Source organism: Patella vulgata, chromosome 1 (genome assembly GCF_932274485.2).
Source record: "Patella vulgata chromosome 1, xgPatVulg1.2, whole genome shotgun sequence".
Lineage (NCBI taxonomy): Eukaryota > Metazoa > Mollusca > Gastropoda > Patellidae > Patella > Patella vulgata.
Genome location: NC_065879.2, coordinates 32,380,718 through 32,400,922, shown reverse-complemented (window position 1 = coordinate 32,400,922; position 20,205 = coordinate 32,380,718). Strand labels below are relative to the sequence as shown.

At 33.0% G+C, this 20,205-nt stretch overlaps 1 protein-coding gene across 2 annotated transcripts; it reads left to right on the top strand.

The window, feature by feature from the left end:
• The first annotated feature begins 353 nt into the window (after window positions 1-353).
• LOC126822009 (phosphatidylinositol polyphosphate 5-phosphatase type IV) lies at window positions 354-19,848 on the top strand. Of its 2 annotated transcripts, XM_050550729.2 has the most exons (12): window positions 354-478; window positions 3,328-4,647; window positions 6,701-6,824; window positions 9,019-9,116; window positions 9,489-9,613; window positions 9,948-10,067; window positions 10,542-10,634; window positions 11,054-11,221; window positions 11,502-11,617; window positions 11,993-12,129; window positions 16,201-16,247; window positions 16,979-19,848. In XM_050550729.2, exons 2-12 carry the CDS (start codon window positions 3,365-3,367, stop codon window positions 17,056-17,058), a joined length of 2,391 nt encoding a protein of 796 aa, XP_050406686.1. In that variant the 5' UTR covers window positions 354-478; window positions 3,328-3,364; the 3' UTR covers window positions 17,059-19,848. The 2 variants fall into 2 exon arrangements, with proteins under 2 accessions (XP_050406686.1, XP_050406693.1); XM_050550736.2 differs by lacking the exons at window positions 354-478; window positions 3,328-4,647; window positions 6,701-6,824 and having other exon boundaries at window positions 6,846-9,116.
• The last annotated feature ends 357 nt before the right edge of the window (window positions 19,849-20,205 follow it).

The following is a 20,205-nucleotide window of genomic DNA, read 5'->3' as shown; positions in this document are numbered from 1 at the left end:
ATGGTTTTTTTTATTGTTCTTTCTCCAAGACCGTAATACTCTTGTATGCAAATATATAACATACTTATTTTTTTAATATTTTAATTAATAGCATCTTATAGCCTACTTTAGTTAGTATGTTTTTCCAGGGGAGGAGAACACAACAGCGGATTTACGACATTGTCACCAAATTTATGTATTTAAAAAAATATCCAACATACATAGTTCTGTTTATTAATGATATATATTCTTGTTACATCCTGAGAATCTGAGTCACTTTCGAAATGATAAATAAATTATTTGTTTATCTGAGGAAAACGGTCGTAAATATTTATAACGGAAATCGAATGTTTTTATAATCATTAAGCATGCGCATAAGATTCAGCATTCCACAATGGCTACCAAAATAATGTTTTTGGTTAATTATAAGATTATACAACCAACTTAGCCAATTTTATTGGTTTGCATTCGGTAGACAATCCGAATTTTAAAAACTCTAGTAAGTATTTTCAATTATGAAATATAACTGGAGTTAATATGTGTTGGAAAAAATCGAAAATTTATAGAATCAATGCCGGTGTTTGCGTTGTTGCTATGCAGTGTCAGTGAGTGAGTGAGAAGAAAAAAAAAGGAATATTTTCTCTTACTACTGACTTATTATCCTTATTATAAGATAAATATGTATGCATTAGTGAAATAACTATAATAGTGGCTAAATGTCATTCTGCAAAATATCACACACGTCCTTATAAATTCACTTCAAAATTATGGCAGTGCTTCCAACAAATCATCATATTCATTCATTGTACTATCGACGTATCGTATGCAAGTTTTCTTTTGTACATACTCTTTAATTGTGGTTACTCTACCTAATTAAAAGTTAATTTTGCAAAGGCAGAGGGTGTTTGCCTGCCTGATGGCAAGGAGTGATTTCGTCATTTTTTTTTTGCTAAGGCCCAAAAATAAAAGAGGAATCTGTTTCCTGTAACCGGATGGAAAAAAGGGTAGGGTTTTTTTTCTTTTTTTTTCAATGTTACATTGTTAGATCTTAGTAGTAAATCTATCTCAGCATATAATATTCTGTGCAAAAATCTTCAATTTTATGTTAGGTTGAGTCCGCGCCAGGGAACATGAAGCACAAATAGATTGGTGGATGGAATTCTTGGATAATTGTTTAAAATGTATCATAGGCTAGATTATGATTTAAATATTCTTTTCGGGAGCAAATGGACTTTTTAATCGTTCTATAATGCTAAAAAAAATTAGCATCCGGAGGCCATTTTGGAAAAACTTGCGCTGAAAAGTTAAAAAAATCATATCGTAAAGTCGCACGAAATAGGTCCATATTAAATTTATTTATCTTGTTTTAAATACCAATCGAGCAGATCCTATCCACCTGTTTGAAATATACATTCACTTATTTTTCTCAAATTGCGTGCCGTTGCTTATTAGGACGAAGGTTGTGAGGATTATAGCTTTTCGAAATGTGCAGTGGTGAATCTGTACGAAACCTGTAGTCTCGAGTTTCATGCCAGTTAGCAATCTCGCGTCAACAGTATGGCAGTTCTTAATAATCGTTCGCTGTACAGTAGCCGCCTATTCCGATCGGTAAATGCAGATTCAAAGAACGATGACATTTATATTCATTTATAGCAACAAATAATATAGGCATTTTCACGAATCTGGTAGGTTTTGAGTATTCTGAACGGTCGCTTGTTGAACAAAAAAATTTTTTTATTTCTCGACACTAAAATTTTTTTAAGAGTCGGCAGGTTTTGTGATGGGTCGGTCAGGTTACCAGAAACAGAACATTTTTTTTCTTTGGCCTAACCAAAAACTTAACCCTAATCCTTGACCACGGAACTTGGACATGTATTACTATTAATAATTAAGACTACCATGTACATTAATTGGCGGTTTCTCTATCTTTCTCTCTGCCGAAAGTTTCACCCAGCCAGGTGACGAATATCTTAGGGAACATAATAGAACAATCGGTTTTGTTTAGATTGGGTGGCTTGCATTGTTCAAATATATCTAACATTACCTTTTGCAAATTACATTATATTTAAATTAAAGATACATTATGGGAGATAAGATAAAGAGATGGCAGTTCTCACTATAATGGTTAAAAACTAGATAGTGTAAAGGTAATTTGCTGAAAATTTCAGTCAAATTGATCCACTATGAGCCGAGAAAGAAGCGGGTGAAATTTTCGCATAGTCTCGGTCATCATTACTAAAATCATTAATATAAACAGCATAGTCTCGATTATCCACTGTTTTGATTTAATTATCAATGGCCGTTAAGCGGCATATAGAAATCTAATTCAGCCAACATCGAAGGCTAGCCTTGACATCGAGAGTTTATTATGGTCTGGATAAGTTAATTAATGTCTAATTGATAATTTAGATAACATTTCAGGCCTAAAGAAAGACTTGTAATAAGCAGATTTTGCTCTTGCATAATGCATGTTTAATTTATAGGACCTGTTTACACTTTAATTAAAAATACTTAGCCATATATAGATAGTTGTGTGGTTGTTTAATAATTGCCTTTTTAAAAAACTGCCGAAGTTCTTTTTAAAGCCATTATTACAAATCCAGTAAGCTTACACTATGTTATCAATTGTAATGTTTGGAAATGGTTTTGTTTGCTTCAATCACTGTATATTGTTTGGTGTAGCTATAAGAACGTAGCTATAAATGTTGAGATATGCTGATGTGCTTGTTTTTAGCTACGATTGGGTGCCTTTAGTTCCAAGTGGCAAATTCAATTTCTTTATTAATGTATGTAACATCTTAAAAATAAGATAATTTTTATACTATTATGACTAATTAAACTTACAGAGGCCAATGTAGTGGCAAAACTTTCGCCTAACTCCAAGTATTCACGTTTAAATTAATGAAGCATTGTTTTTATCCGACATAGACCACCATACATCTCTCGTTTAAAAATGGTGTTCCTAGTAACGACTTAACGCCTCGATTTTAAATACGATGATTTATACCCGTTTCAGGTAGAATTATATGCGTTATTGGATGTGGCAGAAATATCACAAATAACAATAATCATCGTTGTTTTGATGAAAAATATTGTCAATTTTACTTACTAAGGCCTGATGTGATTTGCGTTGGGCTTTGCTACGTGGAACTATATTAGCACCATCTCTTATCTCGAAACATGGAGGGTTGAAAAATGAGGTATTCTATTATGTTGGCCTTATGCTCTGTTAAGCATATACCTGTACCAAGTTTTTACACACAGCCAAAAACACTCTTATCAGTGATGAATTTGAACACTTTTTGTCAATGTGTAATTTATTATAATACTATTTTATGTGTTTTATAGTTTAGAGAGTAAGCCCACCTCGGGAAGCTGGTGGAGGATGTCCAATATCAATATGAACATGATCGAAGATACAAGTACTATTGGTACAATGGATGAACCAATAACAAAGAAGCAACCAAAAGTTAAGAAAAAAGGAATGGCAGCCAAACTAGCAGAAAAGAAAAGAAAAAATGGTTCCTTGGTTTCTTTAAGAAGTCAATCTGATATCAAAACTGACAATAAAGGTGAAGTAAATGGTGAAGATTTGAAAATAAGTAACAATGAACATAACAGTGATATTGATGTTATCCATGTGTCAACGAAGCATGATGATATAATTCGTGTGACTAGTTCTTCTAAAAATGATGATGTCAGTAATGTCTCAACAAACTCTAAAAGACTTATGAAACGTGAAAGATATAATGAATCTGAAGATAAAACAAAGGATAAAAGCATAATAGATGCTGCCTTTTCAGACAATTCTTCAAAACCAAAACCCAGGCCTCGTCATAACAGTGATAATGTGCGACCAAAAAATCCTGAACCTATCGATTTAGATGAAGGTTTTAATACAGGAAAATCAACTGGTGAAACAGATGAAGCCATAGTTAGCCCATCAGAAACATCTCAAAAATCACAAAGGCACAGAAATCTACGCCTTTCACATCAAAGGTCAAACTCAGTGGAGTCATTAAAAAATGGTCCATTTATGCCTAAACCGCCAACCACTCCACGCTCCAAAGGTGCAACAAAAGGTGAATCCGTTATCAAAGATAATATATCGTCTGGCGAGGAAGCAGACACAGAGGCCAAAAGTTCACCTTTAAATCATAAGCAAACAGTTATAAAAGATTCTCATCAATCACCAAGATTAAAAAATATAGAATTAACAATTGATCCTTGTGCTTTACAAAACAAACATGTGAAAGATATAGACAGTCCCATAGCCGACAGACTAAGTAATGGTTCAGAAACTGAGATGCGTGAGTTGGCAAAAAATTATGAAAAGATATTGAATGACAAATTAGACACACCTCGTAGTGCAGCCGAGGATAGATTATTTAATCATGCATCTCCATTGCAATCTCCTGGACATTCACCCTCTAAACTCCTTTCTCCTAGATTAGCTCCTCTCACCCCTCTCAAACATCCTCCTCCCTTACCTGGTAATTTTAGCTCTCCTGCTCTAAGGACTAAATATAAAACAGAGATAACAAATCCGTCCAATTTATTTGGGAATTCAGATTCGGCACCACATATTGCAACTGATAACATGTCACAGAAATCATATGCATCCGTAGGGGCGATCCCTGTAATGACAACGAAAGAAGCTCGATCAAGGTTAGTCCAAATTTTGAAATACTAACAAAAAATTGTTTCCTCTGGCTCAGCAAACAGTTATAGTTTGACAAATAGGCTATATATAAGCTTTTTATAGGACCACATTTTTTATGCCTATTTGTATATCACTGTCACCCCTGTCATATGCTTATTGTTAGCACAATAGAGGCTAAAAGAATCCCAGAGGTCAGTTATAGCGTTTGTTGGTCTATAAATATGGTAGTCAAGCTTGTGGTACTGTCTCTTATGAAGTATGAAAAAAATCTAATGTTAAATGCAGAACCTTGCAACGTGATGAGTAATTTAGCCACATTAACGTTTTGACAAAATAAAAACACAAAAAAAACCCAAACCATATTTTGTATGGCATGATCTGATCTTTTTATACGCCCACATTTTCATGTGGATGTATTTTGTCGTCGCCTCTGTCCGTCCATAATTTGTTTGTGGACACTCTACAGGTCACAATTCTTATCCTATTTTGCCGAAACTTGAAATATAGGTTTATTTCCAAAAGATCTTGGTTACCTTCGATATTGGAATGTTTGGGATCAAAACTTCATGGATTATGGCCCTTGATTGTACAAAAAGTCACGTTTTTAGCTTGTGGACACTCTAGAGGTCACAATTTTCATCTGATTTTGATGAAACTTGAAAAGCATGTTTATAACACAAAGATCTTGGTTCCTTTTGCTATTTGGGCATTGTACGAAAAATCGCGTTTTTAGCTGGTGGTCCCTCTAGAGATCCCAATTTTTATCTGATTAAAAAAAAATGTTTGAATATATCACCGTTACACCCTAATGATGGCTGAGTTCGAATTTCGTGAAAATGGGACCAAAACTGCCGGAAAAAATGGCCACTTTTCGTACGCAAATAGTGTAAATATATGGTAAGGTTGTGGACCCTTTAGTGGTCACAATTTTGATCCAATTTTGATGAAACTTGAAATATACGTTTATAACCCAAGGCGCTTGGTTCCTTTCAATATTCGCACATATCGGACCGTAACTTCCTGAATTATGGCCCTTAATTGTACGTAAAATCACAGTTTTAGCTGCTTATTGTCTGTCTAGAGGTCACAATATTATCTGATTTGAAAAAACTTTCGAATATATCACAGTTACACCGTAATGAAGGTTAATTTTAAATTTCATGAAAATCGGATCATTACTGCCTGACGAGATGGTCGCCCCACGTACTTAAATAATGTAAAAATATGGTATATCACGGTTGTGGACCCTCTAGAACGTAGAGGTCACAAATTTGATCCCATCTTGATGAAACTTGTTTGATATTAATCCAAAGATCTTGGTTCCGTTCGATATGTGCGCATATTGGACCGTAACTTCCTGGATTATGACCCCTGATTGTACAAAAAATCACATTTTTAGCTTGTGGACCCTCTAGAGGTCACAATTTTTATCCGATTTTAAAAAAAAATTCGAATATATCACTGTTACATCGTTTAAATGTATCACCATTACACCCTATATCAGACCAAAACTTCATGGAATATGGCCCCTGCATGAATATACGTAAAATCATGTTTTTAGGTTCTGGACCCTCTAGAGGCCACAACTTTTATTTGATTTGGAAAACCATTCAAATATGTCACCATTACACCATAATGACGGTTGAGTTCAAATTTCATGAAAATTGGGCTGAAACTGCCTGACAAAATGGCCGCTCCTTGGGCGCAAATAGTGTAAAAGTATGTAATACCAAGGTTGTGGGCTCTCTAAAAGAAGTCACAGTTTTTATCCGATTTTGACGAAACTTAAAATATATCTTTATATCCCATTTATATCAGTCCATTTCGATATATTCACACATTTTAGACCATAACTTCCTGGATTATGGCCCTTGATTGTACGAAAATTTGCTTTTTTCATATCTTGTTCTCTCTCCATCTCGTGCAAAATGTGGGCGTATCTTGCCTGGCCACTGCTGGTTTAAATTTCATATGGTGATTACTTTGCAACTAGTGTTTTGCCTAACAACCTATGTCTATTTATAGAGTGATTTAAAATAATGATTTTATTTTCATTAGAAGTCAGAGTGATGCTGGTATTCTAAGTTCTCCATCTTTAATGGGTGCTGAGGAGTTGGAGCGTTATTTTCCCGATAGACAAATCCATGTTTGGATTGGTTCTTGGAATATGAAAGAAATTAAGGTAAGCAAACACAACAATGAAACCATCACCATAATATCATAATGTGAATATTAGGTTTGGTTTTTTTTTCATCCATAATACATTTAGTTGTTATATTTGTCATTTATAAGTAAAAGTTGTCATTATTCTGCTTTGATGGATATGCCTACATTGCACTACAGATTCGAGTTGAGCAACTGGACTGTCTTCAGTTTGATTGCCAAAGACGAGGGGGAATAGTTTAATGCGTGTGCGTTAGATCATAAGTTCTGTCATTCAGTCAAGTGACGTGGTTTTGATTCCCTGCTTGTACGTGACAAAGGTGTAGGGTCGCATGTTCAACCTCGTAGGTTTTCTCCAGGTCCCCCGGTTTACCTCTCGCAACTAAAGACCACTACACACAAGCAAATTACTGAAATAATATTGAACCATATGTTAGTCCTGAAATGACCTAGTTTGTGTCGAGTGGACGTTAAATGAGTTAAACCCCCATTTTTCTCTCTTGATTGCCCAAACTGCCCAGCTAGTTGACTATGACACTTCAGTCAGATCATACATTTGGGAATTCACATGTAGAATTCTGGTTTTTGCCATGTTTTTCTCTAGGCCATTAATTTTGGCAATGTCCTTTCATTATAATTAATTTTATATATAATTATTGTACTACTTATTATCCCCCGCCTTTCGAAGAAAGCAGTGGACTATTAAAATGTGTTCGTCTGTCTGTCTGTCACACTTTTTGGGACACAATAGCTCTCCATCTAATTAAGCCAGAATGTTCAAACTTGGTGTAGGTGTTTATTAGGTCGATGGAGTTTAAAGGTGAGCATTTTCTGCTTAGGGTAAGCGGAGATAAGCAATTTGATTGGTTGGTGCTTTGGGACACAATAACTTTAGTTCTAATTAAAGATACATTATGGGAGATTTTTATGGAGAATTGGCCATTCTTGCTATAACAGTTCAAAAGTAGATGATGAAAGAAGAATATATTGAAAATTTCAGTCAAATTACTTTATTCTGAACATAGTTATCATCGTTGTAATATTTGACTAGAAATGGTAGTGAAATGTGCCGTCACCTTGGGCGATCGTTTGATTGACAGGCGTTAACTCCACCTACATATCTCGATTATCAAGTAAAGTTTTTAATGGCATGCGGAAACGCTCTACAGCGGCCTCGCTAAGTACACTCTATCATTTAGCCTCGATCTAACTGACGCATTATCATCAGGATGCGCCATATTTGAATTAATTAATAAGTGAAATTCTATTTAAATCCGAGCTGTAGCCGAGCCATCCGTGGGTCTACAGAGTTGATTTTGGGCTTGTTGTTTAAATAAAGATCTAATTAAGACTTGCAATAATCAGATGTTGCTCTTGCATAATGTATGTTTAAGTGAGAGTGATCAAACTTGGTGTATAGTTTCATTACGTCAATACCTTGACAAAGTTTGATAATGAACATTTTCTGCTCAGGGTAAGCAGAGCGATAAGCAATTTGATTGGTCTAGACTTTGAAAACAATAACTCTGCTTCTAATTGAGGTAGAATGACCAAGTTCGATAATAAGCGTTTTCTGCTCAGGGTAAACAGAGCATTAAGCAATTTGACGGTTTAAGACTTTGGAACACAATAACCCTCCTTTTAATTGAGGTAGAATGTTTAAATTTGGTGTAGACGTTCATTAGGTGAATGCCTTGTTGGAGTTCAATGATGAATATTGTCTGCTTACAGCAAGCAGAGATAATCAATTTGATTGGTTGATGCTTTTGGGCACGATAACTTTGGTTATAATTAAGTGAGAGTTATGAAACACCGAGTATAGATCCATTATATCATTACCTTGACTAAGTTTAATGATAATTTTCTGCTTCGGCTAAGGAGCTATAAGCAATTTGATTGGTCAAGACTTCCGAACAGAACAACTCTGCTTTTAATTGAGGTAGAATGTTTAAACTCGATGTTGATGTTCATTAAGTGAATGTCTTGACTGAGTTCAATGATTAACATTTCCTGCTAAATCTAAGCAGAGCTAAGCAATTTCTTTGACTTTGATTCTATCTTATAGAGAGTGATGAAACTTAGTGTATAGTTGATAATCAGTTTGATTGCGTGATACTTTTAAAAAAGATAAACTTGCAATTAATTAATATGTGTCATCTATTTATTACGGGATTTCGGCGGGGGACATCAGCCTCACTGTTGGCTTGTTTCAGTCCATATCATCATCCATGACTGACTTCCTGCTTCCTGAATCTATAAAGTATGTCCAAAATATTTATGTTGTTGGTACGCAAGAAAATGCTATGAATAAGTAAGTACCTATTACCTTGCCCTTAAATGGTTTTCTACCAGGAATTTATCCTGGCATTCATAACAAAAATAGATAAGTTTTAGTGGGATCTTGAATGATTTTATTATATATTGTTTATAGTAAATAATTCAATTCCTTTCTTGGGGGTTTATTACAATACAATTATGAAAAAATATATGGTTTAATGGAACTATTCGAAGTATATTTTCAAACTTTAGCCAATATAAGTTGACCCAACGTTTCACAGACCCAAAGTCATATAGACCCTTAAGTCTCATTATCAACATTTAATCTGCTTTACCATTTTATTGGTATGAATATTATGAATAAACGATAGTGTGATATTTATGACAATATCTTATATTTTTACAGGAAAGAATGGGAAATTCATATACAAGAGATATTGGGACCAACATTTGTTTTATTTCACTCTGTTACTCATGGTTCATTACATTTAGCTGTTTTTATACATCGAGATCTCATATGGTTTTGCTCAGGTAGATATAATTTGTAACTTTAAACATTAATTCCAAATTACTTTCTTCGTCAGCAAATCATTTATTTTATTTAATTATGTATTCCCATCTATGCATTTAAGGGTTTTGAAATGGCTACATGTGCATGTTTTTGTGTCACAGCCATATAGGCCTTGTCTGTTGTTCAATCCTCTTCAAATGATTAAAATATTGTTTTAACTAAAATATTGTTTAAACTAAAATATTGTTTAAACTAAAATATTGTACTTCAGAGACTTTAAACTATTTCCACTTATTATAAGCGGATATTTCAAAATCGACGATATTAATAGCTTTGGATGTTTCTGTTATACAGTACCAGAAGACGATATAATATCAACACGAGCTGTAACTATGGTAAAAACGAAAGGTGCTATTGCTATATCATTGTCATTTTTTGGTAGCTCCATCTTATTTATTAATTGTCATCTAACTTGTAAGTATTACCATTAATTGACTTTTTGTTCCATTGATATACTATCCTTCAACATTCAGATCTAAAAGATAATTTGGATTGGTTTGTGGATAAAACTTTTAATGGAGCTTTCGGGAAAGGCAGAAACTTGATGGCCATTTACTCAGAAGATGCTAAATGGATTATAAAACGTTGCAATGCCGACACTGGTTTTTGATGAAGAAAAGTTTCAAAACATTATACATTTTCTCATTTTGACTATGCCATGTTTGAGGTTGGGGATCAGATAATTCAACAAACAATTGGTTTACCAATGGGAACTGACCCCGCCCCATTTATGGTAAATGCACATTTATATAAATATGAATTCTGCTTTCTGGATCATAAAACGAAAAACTGATTACAAAGTAGCTAAAAGTCTAAACTTTATTAGAGTACTTTTGATTGTGTATAATGTTAAATTACGTATTACATTTAACATTTGTTGTTTTTCAGCCGATCAAAGTAGAAAAAAAGAGAGAATTTTAGATTATCAGAAAATCATTAGTGGCTTAAAATTACCCAGATCTTCAACAAGTACAAGTAAAGGTAAAGATAAATTATGCTGATCATAAGTAAATCAAAATACGATAAAGTTCAAACCTTTATCTGCCAAGGTTTTGGAAGTGAAATGGGGTTTGATGTCCTGCTTTTCGTCTCTGACTGGGCTAACGACTGAGGGAAATTTTCCCAAGATTTCAGCATTTATGACTACTCTTCACCAAATTCCAATTTTCACATGTTTTTTTCATGTATACTCCTACTCCTCTGATCTTTTGATATGCCTCCATTATGCACGTTTAGCACTCACAAGGGAAACCATGTTGAAAAATTCAGAGGAACATTCTTGGTATAACCAAGGCCTTGCTCATTGAACCACCAGGGATCCTTCCAAGGTTTTAGTCTAGCATAGCAACAACTGAGTTACCACAGATTAAAATATTTATTAGCAAATCGATTTATTTCAGATGCGACAGCTAACTTTGATTGCGTATTTTGGTGTGGTGATCTTAATTTTAGAATAGATAGAAAAAAGTCTGCTGTTGAAGGAAAAGTAACAGAAATAACAGAATCTTCAATTCCTAATTATGAAGATTTAACTCGTGGAGATCAACTAACTAAAACTATAACTGAAGGTTTGTTTATATTCTGGTACATTGTAGTAGTTAAAAGTGTTAAAACATAACAAGGTTAAAATCTCCTCTACTAGCCTATTGTCCATGTAATCAGTGGGGAAAATATGGATATGAAAACATCATATGATATTCTGCATCTAACATTAGACATCTCAACCTTGTTTTGATGTTATGTGGATTGTGGGGATAGAAAATAGTTTGTTACAGCATATCTTATTAGCTAGAGTATAATGATGTAGAATTTACTAAATGCATAATTAATGAATACTTATCATTTCAGGTAAAATATTTCACGGTTTTCAAGAAGGTAGAATAAATTTCCGTCCAACTTATAAATATGATGTAAATAGTGATAACTATGATACATCTGTTAAGAGTAGAATACCGGCTTATACTGTGAGTAAAATTGATTAATTATAACAAATTAACAGCTTGTATAGAACATACTCACCACAGCTATGTCCATAAAGGTTGTCACATGTTTATTATGCACCCACATTTTTATGTGTGGACGTATATTGTCATCCCCCTGTTCATAAAGGCTGTCACATTTTTATTATGCGGCCACATTTTCATGTGTGGACGTATATTGTCATCCCCCAGTTCGTCCGGACATGGTGTTGGAATCAAAATTAATTGTGGTGACAAGATTGTAAACAAATTTATTTTACCATGGTCCATGCTTTATGATAATTTATTTTGGTTTCAGTAAATATTGTGTATAATCCAATACTTTACCCTTTAATCATATTCTATTATTTTGTTTTACAGGATAGGATTTTATTCCGATCTAAGAAAAAAAATCATATATCATGTTTACACTATGATTCTGTTATGTCTGTAATGATGTCTGATCATAAACCAGTTTATGGTATATACCAAATGGCTGTTAAACCAGGGAGAGACTTGTAAGTACAGTTATTGTATATAGAGACCAATAGTGTAACTAAACAGAGGTGCTGGACACGAAAAGTTAGGGAGTACCACTTCAAAAAATGTGAAATTTAGAAATTGAGAGATTAAACATGCATTATGCAAGAGCTAAATCTGCCTATTGCAGGTCTTTCTTTAGGCCTGAAATGTTTTCTAAAGTATTAATAAGACATTAATTAACTGATCCAGGCCTTAATCAACTCTCGATGGCGTCAGATTTCTCCTATATTAAATAGATTAGAATGGTTCAACGATAGTTTGATTTAATCAAATATGGAGGACCGAGACTTAGCTTCGATCAACCAGTACGGTGGTTGAAATTATTGCACACGTCTGTCAAACCTTCAAAGGCTAATATCTTTGCTTGCAATAGAGTAATTTGAATGAAATTTTCAAATTATTCATTTTACATCATCTACTTTCGAACTATTATAGCAAGAATGGCTAGTTCTTTATCTAAATTTTACATAATGTATCTTTAAGTTAGCTAACCAAAATGTTCAAGGTTTGCTCACAGTGTTGGTCAGGAAAGTTCCTCATAATTTTCTGGTGTGGTTTCGTTTGGGTCAATGGTGCAGGACAGAGGACTGACAAGAAATAGTGTCTAGTCATTCAGATGGGACTAAAAACAGAGGTCCATTGTACATGTTGGTGTACATGTAAAATAATGCTGGATGGTTGGAATTGGAAATAAGAGTAGGCAGTAGCTGTCCTGGTAAAATTCCCGCGTAGCACACCGCTTGGCATATGCTTATCGTTATTAGACCAGTTGGTCCAGAAAAGTAGGACGCTAAACCCCATTATGTGTTCAAAATCAGTACTAGTTCTGCTTGATCTTAGCGCTGCGTTTGACTGTACATGATAGACCACCAAATTCCTTTTAAGAGATTGCTGAACAACTTTGGTGTAAGTGTACTAGACCTTACATGGTTCCAGTCATACCTTGAAAACCATACACAGACAGTTGTTATGAAGGTTCCCATCCAATTCAACGGTTTTAAAGTATGGCGTGCCACAGGGTTCTGTTCTCGGTCCTTTATTATTTACTACATACACAACATCTTTACGAAATGTCATTCATAAACACGGTCTTAACTACCATCTGTATGCCGACGCCACACAAATTTATATAGCTGTTGAGCCTTCTTCTGAACCATAGATCTTTCGCAATTCAATATCAAATGAAACCAAAAGCGCATATCCTATTAAAGGTTTTAAAAAGTATCTTAAAACCGAATTTTTTAATCAAATATACAGCTGATTGAATACGGTTCTAGCTGTGTTTGTCTCAGACTTTTACCATGTGTATTAAATAATGTTCAGTGTTTTTTGTTTGTCTTTTTTATACGCCCACATGAAAATGTGGTTGTATATTGTCGTTGCCCCCGTCCGTACGTACGTCAGTCCATCGTCCACAATTTCTTGCGAACACTCTACAGACTACATTTATCATCTGATTGTTTTGAAATTGATATATGTTGTTTACATTAGTGAGATGAAGAAGCCTATTTAATTTCAATAATTTTCGTTAATTTCTTCTGGAGTTTTGGTCCTTGATTCACTTATGAAATTTCAGAAATTTCTGTTAATTATGTCTAGAGTTATGGTCCTTGTTTCACTTTGTTGAACCTTGTGAAAGCACCAACGACAAAAGTTATCATCCGTTCTGTATGGAATTTATATGCATCATTTAAATTAGTGAAACGAAAAATCCTATTGAATTTTAATGATTTTCATTAATTTCTTCTGGAGTTATGGCCCTGTTTCACTTAGTTGAACCTTGTGAACACTCTAACAACAAAAGTTATCATCCGATCTGTGTGGAATTTATATGCATCATTTAAATTAGTGAAACGTAGAAGCATATTGAATTTCAGCAATTTCCGTTTATTAAGTTATGGTATTTGTTTCACTTGTTATTATCCTTGTTCACTATATTGAACCTTGTGAACGCTCCAACAACAAAAGTTATTATCCGATCTGCATGAAATTTATATGCATCATTTAGATTAGTAAAACAAATAATCACATTGAATTTCATCAATTTCCGTTAATTTCTTCTGAAGTTATGGCCCTTGTCTCACTTTGTTGCGCCTTGTAAATGCTGTAACGACAATAATTATTATTCGATCTGTATGAAATTTACACAGATCATTTAAATTAGTGAAACGAAGACTCCTATTGAATTTCAGCAATTTCCAATAATTAAGTTTAGAGTTATATAACCCTTGTTTAACTTTGTTGAACTTTATATGCATCATTATATACATCATTTAAATTAGTGAAACAAAGAATCCTATTGAATTTAAGCATTTTCAAATAATTAGTTGTAGAGTTATGGTCCTTGTTGAACCTTGTGAATGCTCAAATGATGAAAGTTATCATCCGATCTATATGAAATTTATATGCATTATTCAAATTAGTGAAATCAAGAATCCTATTGAATTTCAGCAATTTGTGTTGATTACTTCTAAATTTATGGCCCTTGTTTTACTTTGTTGAACTTGTGAACGTTCACATGGCAAAAATTATAATCCAAACTGTATGAAATTTATATACATTATTTGAATTAGTAAAATGAAAAAGCCAGTCAAATATCAACAATTTCTGTAAATTACTTCCAGAGTTAATGCCCTTATTTCAGTTTGTAAAACCTTGTGAACCCTCAAACACCGAAAATTATAATCTGAGATCTGTATGAAATTGTCTTGTAAATAAATGCCCCCAATTATCTACAAAAGAATAAATGTGCGACAACCCTTGTCGACCACTCGGACGATTTAGCTGCTGTCGGCGTATGTTTCATTGCCTGGCAACCTATCTTTATGGAATAAAGATACATTATGGGAGATTAGATAGAGAGTTGACTGTTCTCGCTATAATAGTTAAAAAATAGATAACGTAAATAGAAGTAAATTAGAAGATGTTGAAAATTTCAGTCAAATTTCTCCACTATGAACCAAGATTATAGCTTTTGAATTTTAAGCCTAGTATCGATCATCATTATTAAAGTTGGTACGAAAAAAACCCAACATAGTCTTGATTATCCATTTTTGGATTTAATCATCAATGAGCGTTGAGCAGCAAATTGGATTCCAATCCAGTGAAAATCTGATACATAAGTTGACATCAAGAGTTGATTATGGTTTGGATAAGTTAATTAATGACTAATTAATAGTTTATATAATATTTCAGGCCTAAAGAAAGACCTGCAATAGGCAGATTTAGCTCTTGTATAATGTATGTTTAATGTGTTGTGATTGTTGTAATTTTATATTAGTTGTGCTTATGTAAATTGCCCGATAGCAGCTCGCTGAGTTGAATTGTCAGCACTATATAAATTAATTATTATTATTGTATTTCCTTTTATTTGGAAGTTTTTAGCTAATGTTTTCCTTTTTGTATTGAAGGTATAAAGTTATCATGTCAGTTATAAAAAAAATAGTTTTTATCAGATAATTGTATTTATATATCTGACTTCTCACCACATGTTTAAAGGGCTAATACCAATAATTTTTGGGAGAATAAAACTGTTTAATTTTGTTTTAAAATGCCTTAAAATCCTCTACCTAAGGGCCGAGCAACTAACACAATATTTTTGATAAGTTTTCAAATAACTGAAAACTGTCAGTCTTCATCTGGAAATGGAGACCAGTGTCCCAAGCTGTATTATGCGGTGTCTAGATAAAACCAGACATTTTTTGTATAAAAATAATGTGTAGGTGAAATTTATCTTTCATTATCAAGTATAGCATTTGGGTCAATCACTGTAAAGACCTCTCAATGAACGGGAATCGATTATCAGGCCCCCAAGGAAAAAATTGACCCAAAATCTTAAAAGGGTTACGTGCCCGGATAAGCAGTTTTGACGGTCATGTCCAAACGACTCAATATTTTGAGCTGAAATTTTGAGATACGGTCAATACACCATTCCTCTATATTTTGGCATTTAAATTTCATACAAACTCGGCCTTTTATTTTTGAGACTCTGTTCAAATAAGGGATAGTCCCTTTAATACTATTCCAATTTTTTTTTTTTTTTTCAGTGTCATGTCTGCAGCAGGTAATTTTGATCGAGATGTTTACTTGAAAGGTAACTTTAAATTCAAATAACTTAATCACAAATTACCTATCCGTGAACACCAAATATTTCAGTTATTAAAATATCATTTAGGAATCAATCAATCCCCATTTATCCTTAAGAGTATTTAATTTGAAAGAACTTTTACAAGATTATTTTGATAAAAAATGTTTAAACTTAGGGCGAAGCAGTCCAATTTGGAGAGAGAGATAAATGGGGTTTAAGATCCACTTGACACAAACTAGGTCATTTCGGGACTAATATATGGTTCAATTTTATTTAAATAATTTGCTTGTGCGTATGGGTCTTTAGCAGTGGAAGGAAACCAGAGGACCTGGAGAAAACACATGAGGTTGGACAAGTGACCCTACTCCTTGTCACGTACAACTGGGGGATCAAAACCACGCCAGTTGACTCAATGACAGACCTTATGATACAACACACACGCGCTAACCAATCGGCCATCCAACCCCCAGTCCATTTTGGATAACATAACTTATGTCTCAGACATTTGAAATATTTTTGCAGTTAATGCTAAATCTTTAACCAACAAGGCAAGGTACAACCTATAATCAGTATACAGATTTATATCTTTAGTTATCTGATTGACCCATGATGTACTTTCAATAGTTAACTCATCAAATTATTTGGACATTCCAAAGTCACCTTTCTTATAAAATTTGTATGATTGGTTGAAAGGTATTACTCCATCAAATATTTAGGCAAATCATTTGTTATTTCAGCAAATCAGAGGCGAGCGTTGCGACTGGCTACATCAGAAGTTAAGAATCAGAAATCAAGTACAATCTGTTCAATACAATAAGATCAACTCTAAAGCTTTGTATTGAAGATGTGAATTTTAGGAAAGACCTGAAATAGATTATTTGAGAGACAAATGTCAGTGCCATATTGTTTTGACTGTTTGGATGGAAGGAGTTGATAGCAAGAATTAAAAAAAAAAAGATCAGTTCTTTTAGAAGTGATCAATAAGCTGACAAGTATCTTAGAGATGAAAGATATGCATGGGATATTTATTTAATTACCAAAGAAAATGTGATATTAAGTTATTGTTATACTAGTGATGGTTGCCTGTCTCAAAAGTTTAAAAATCAATCATTATATTATATCCTTGGAAAAAGGATAAAACTTTAATTTGATATGTGTATATGAGCTTTTATCAGGATACTGATAAAATTGATTGTTAAGTCTGAATTTTGATGAGGTTCTTCATGATCAGCAAATAATTTTGATAAAGTTCTTCATGATCAGCCAATAATATCTCAGTTGTAGTAGAGTTGGTAATTCTAAGAAATGTGGGCATTTAAAATCAAATCAGACCTGTATCTCTATATTTGGCATTAGTATTCAATGTCTGAAAAAGGCCAATGTTCTATTTGTTGTTCAACAGTTTTTTTTTGCTAATGGAATTTAGAAACTAATTCATAGGAAAAAGAAATCTGATACTTTTTAAAATAAAAATGTATTGGTAGTTGAATTAATGTTTTAGGGGTTCTGTAATCCATTAGAAAGGTTATTGTACACAGACTAATGGTAATTTTGAAACTTGGAATGTGATATGAGAGCTGCCTGCTCATAAGGTTCAGTCATACCTGTTATCAAAATGAAGTGCATTAATTGTAACTATGAAAATAGTTTCAAGTGTAGTTTCTAATTTGATCAGAATTATTTAATATCTTGTTTATTTATTGTGATAGAATCAAGTATTTTTTACAATCATTTGTGCCAGCAAAATATTATAGATTTATATATTTCTAATCTTAACTTATTATAATTTATTTTAGTACAATCATTTATATCTTATGCTTGTGGTATACTATAACCGTTAATATAGTGATTTTTTTTATACAGTTTAAATTTGACCCAAATCTAAATATTGATTGATCTTTGTGATTAAAAGGACAGGACTGTTTTGATTGATGTAAGTATTAAGAGTTAAGTTTGAACAACTGGTGCATTATTTGGATTTAATTCATACAATTAAAGGGGCATTATGGGAGATTAGATAAAGAGATGACAGTTTTCGCTATAACAGATAAAAAATAGAAATGATATGAAATGGGGTTTCACCTCCTACTATTCTGCTCCGAACTGGGCTAATGAAGAAGAGAATATGTGGTGCTTAAAATTTCAGTCAAATTTCTCCACTCTGAACCAAGATATTAGTGATTGAATTTTTGGCCCAGTCTCGATCATCATTACTAAAGTCTGTACAATAAAAAACAAAGTCAGGATTATCCATTTTGACGTTAAATTATCCATCACAAAATGTATTCAAATCAGTAAATATCTCAGGGTAGCGATGGCATCAAGAGTTGATTATGGTCTAGATAAGTTAATTAATGTCTAATTATTAATTTAGATAACATTTCAGGCCTAAAGAAAGACCTGCAATAGGCAGATTTAGCTCTTACATAATGTATGTTTAACTTTTGATTTCTAATAATGTAGACAAAGTTGGTTCTCTTTACAACTTTTATTTTTGACTGTTTAAAGCATCAGAAACCTCAAATAAATAAATAATTGACACTCTATTATTGATCATATAAGGTCCTGTAATTTTTAAAACTACTGGTAGTCATATTATAATTATAAAGAGAGAGAGAAATGGTGTTTAATGTCCACTCGACACAAACTAGGTCATTTCGGGACTAACATATGGTTCAATTTGATTTCAATAATATGCTTGCACTTGGGGGGTCTTTAGCAGTAGGAGGAAACCAGACACCCCGGAGAAAACCCACGAGGTTGGACAGGCGACCCTACTTCTTGTCATGTACAACCGGGGAATCGAAACCACGCCAGATGACTCAATGACAGACCTTACGATACAATGCACATGCGCTAACCACCAATCGACCATCCAACCCCCCTAATTACAAATATTTTTGAATCTCAGAATAATTACTTAGTTCTATTATGGTATATATAGAATTGTTTGCTATATCTTGGAAAGTATTGTATGACTCGCATCTAATACACAGAAAGTAATAATGACAATCACAGAACATTAGAACCTTTTTCTTATTTTTTTTAACTACATGTAATCTGTCAAAAGATTACTCAAGAATATTAATTAGCATGTAGTCAAGTATTACAATGTAGTATATATTATATTAATTAGCATGTAGTCAAGTATTACATGTAGTATATATTATAAACTACAAGCAATTTGCAAAGATAAACAAAAAACATATTTTTTAACTGTTACTTTTCTTTACGTGTCATTTAAAATTTAACAGCAAACTTTTAAAATTTGTATTATTTACTGTATGTTGATTGTTGAATGTTTTTTTTATAGTATGTTGATTGTTGATCATTATGTATAAGTTGAATGTTTTTATTGTTTTATAACCTTGATTTAAGGATAGATTTCGTTGAGTCATGACTCAACCATCAATAGGAAGATATATAGATACTTCAAGAGAAGGTCATTTTACCGTCTACAAATTTTAATATAGTTGCCAATTTGCCAGGATAAGAGTGCATATAATTTAGATTTGTTATTTTATTGTATCTTCAGTGTTGTGTCAGCAGTTGTTATTGTTTATAAAATATAATGTAGAAAAAATTTAAATAAAGTGTGAATACAGTTTTTCCTATGTTTTGAAAATATTAGGTTGTAGCCATGATAAAGTGCCCCAGTAGACAATTCTTCATACAAACAAATCCTCACCATGACCTGTAACATACATAATTATGATATTTGAAGAAGAGAATAATGATTGATTTGTATAGCGTGGAGTGCTCCAGCTAACAAGCTGCTTCAGGGCACTCTTCACAATCAAAATACATACAAGGTAAAACAAATAGTTCTAAAAACATTAAAATGTCAACATGTTCATAGTTTAAAAAGTTTAGTTTTAAGATTCTTTTTAAAAAAAAAAACATTAGTAAATTTTTTTTTATATGACTAGTTAATTCATTCCACACGTTAGAAGAGGCGTAAACA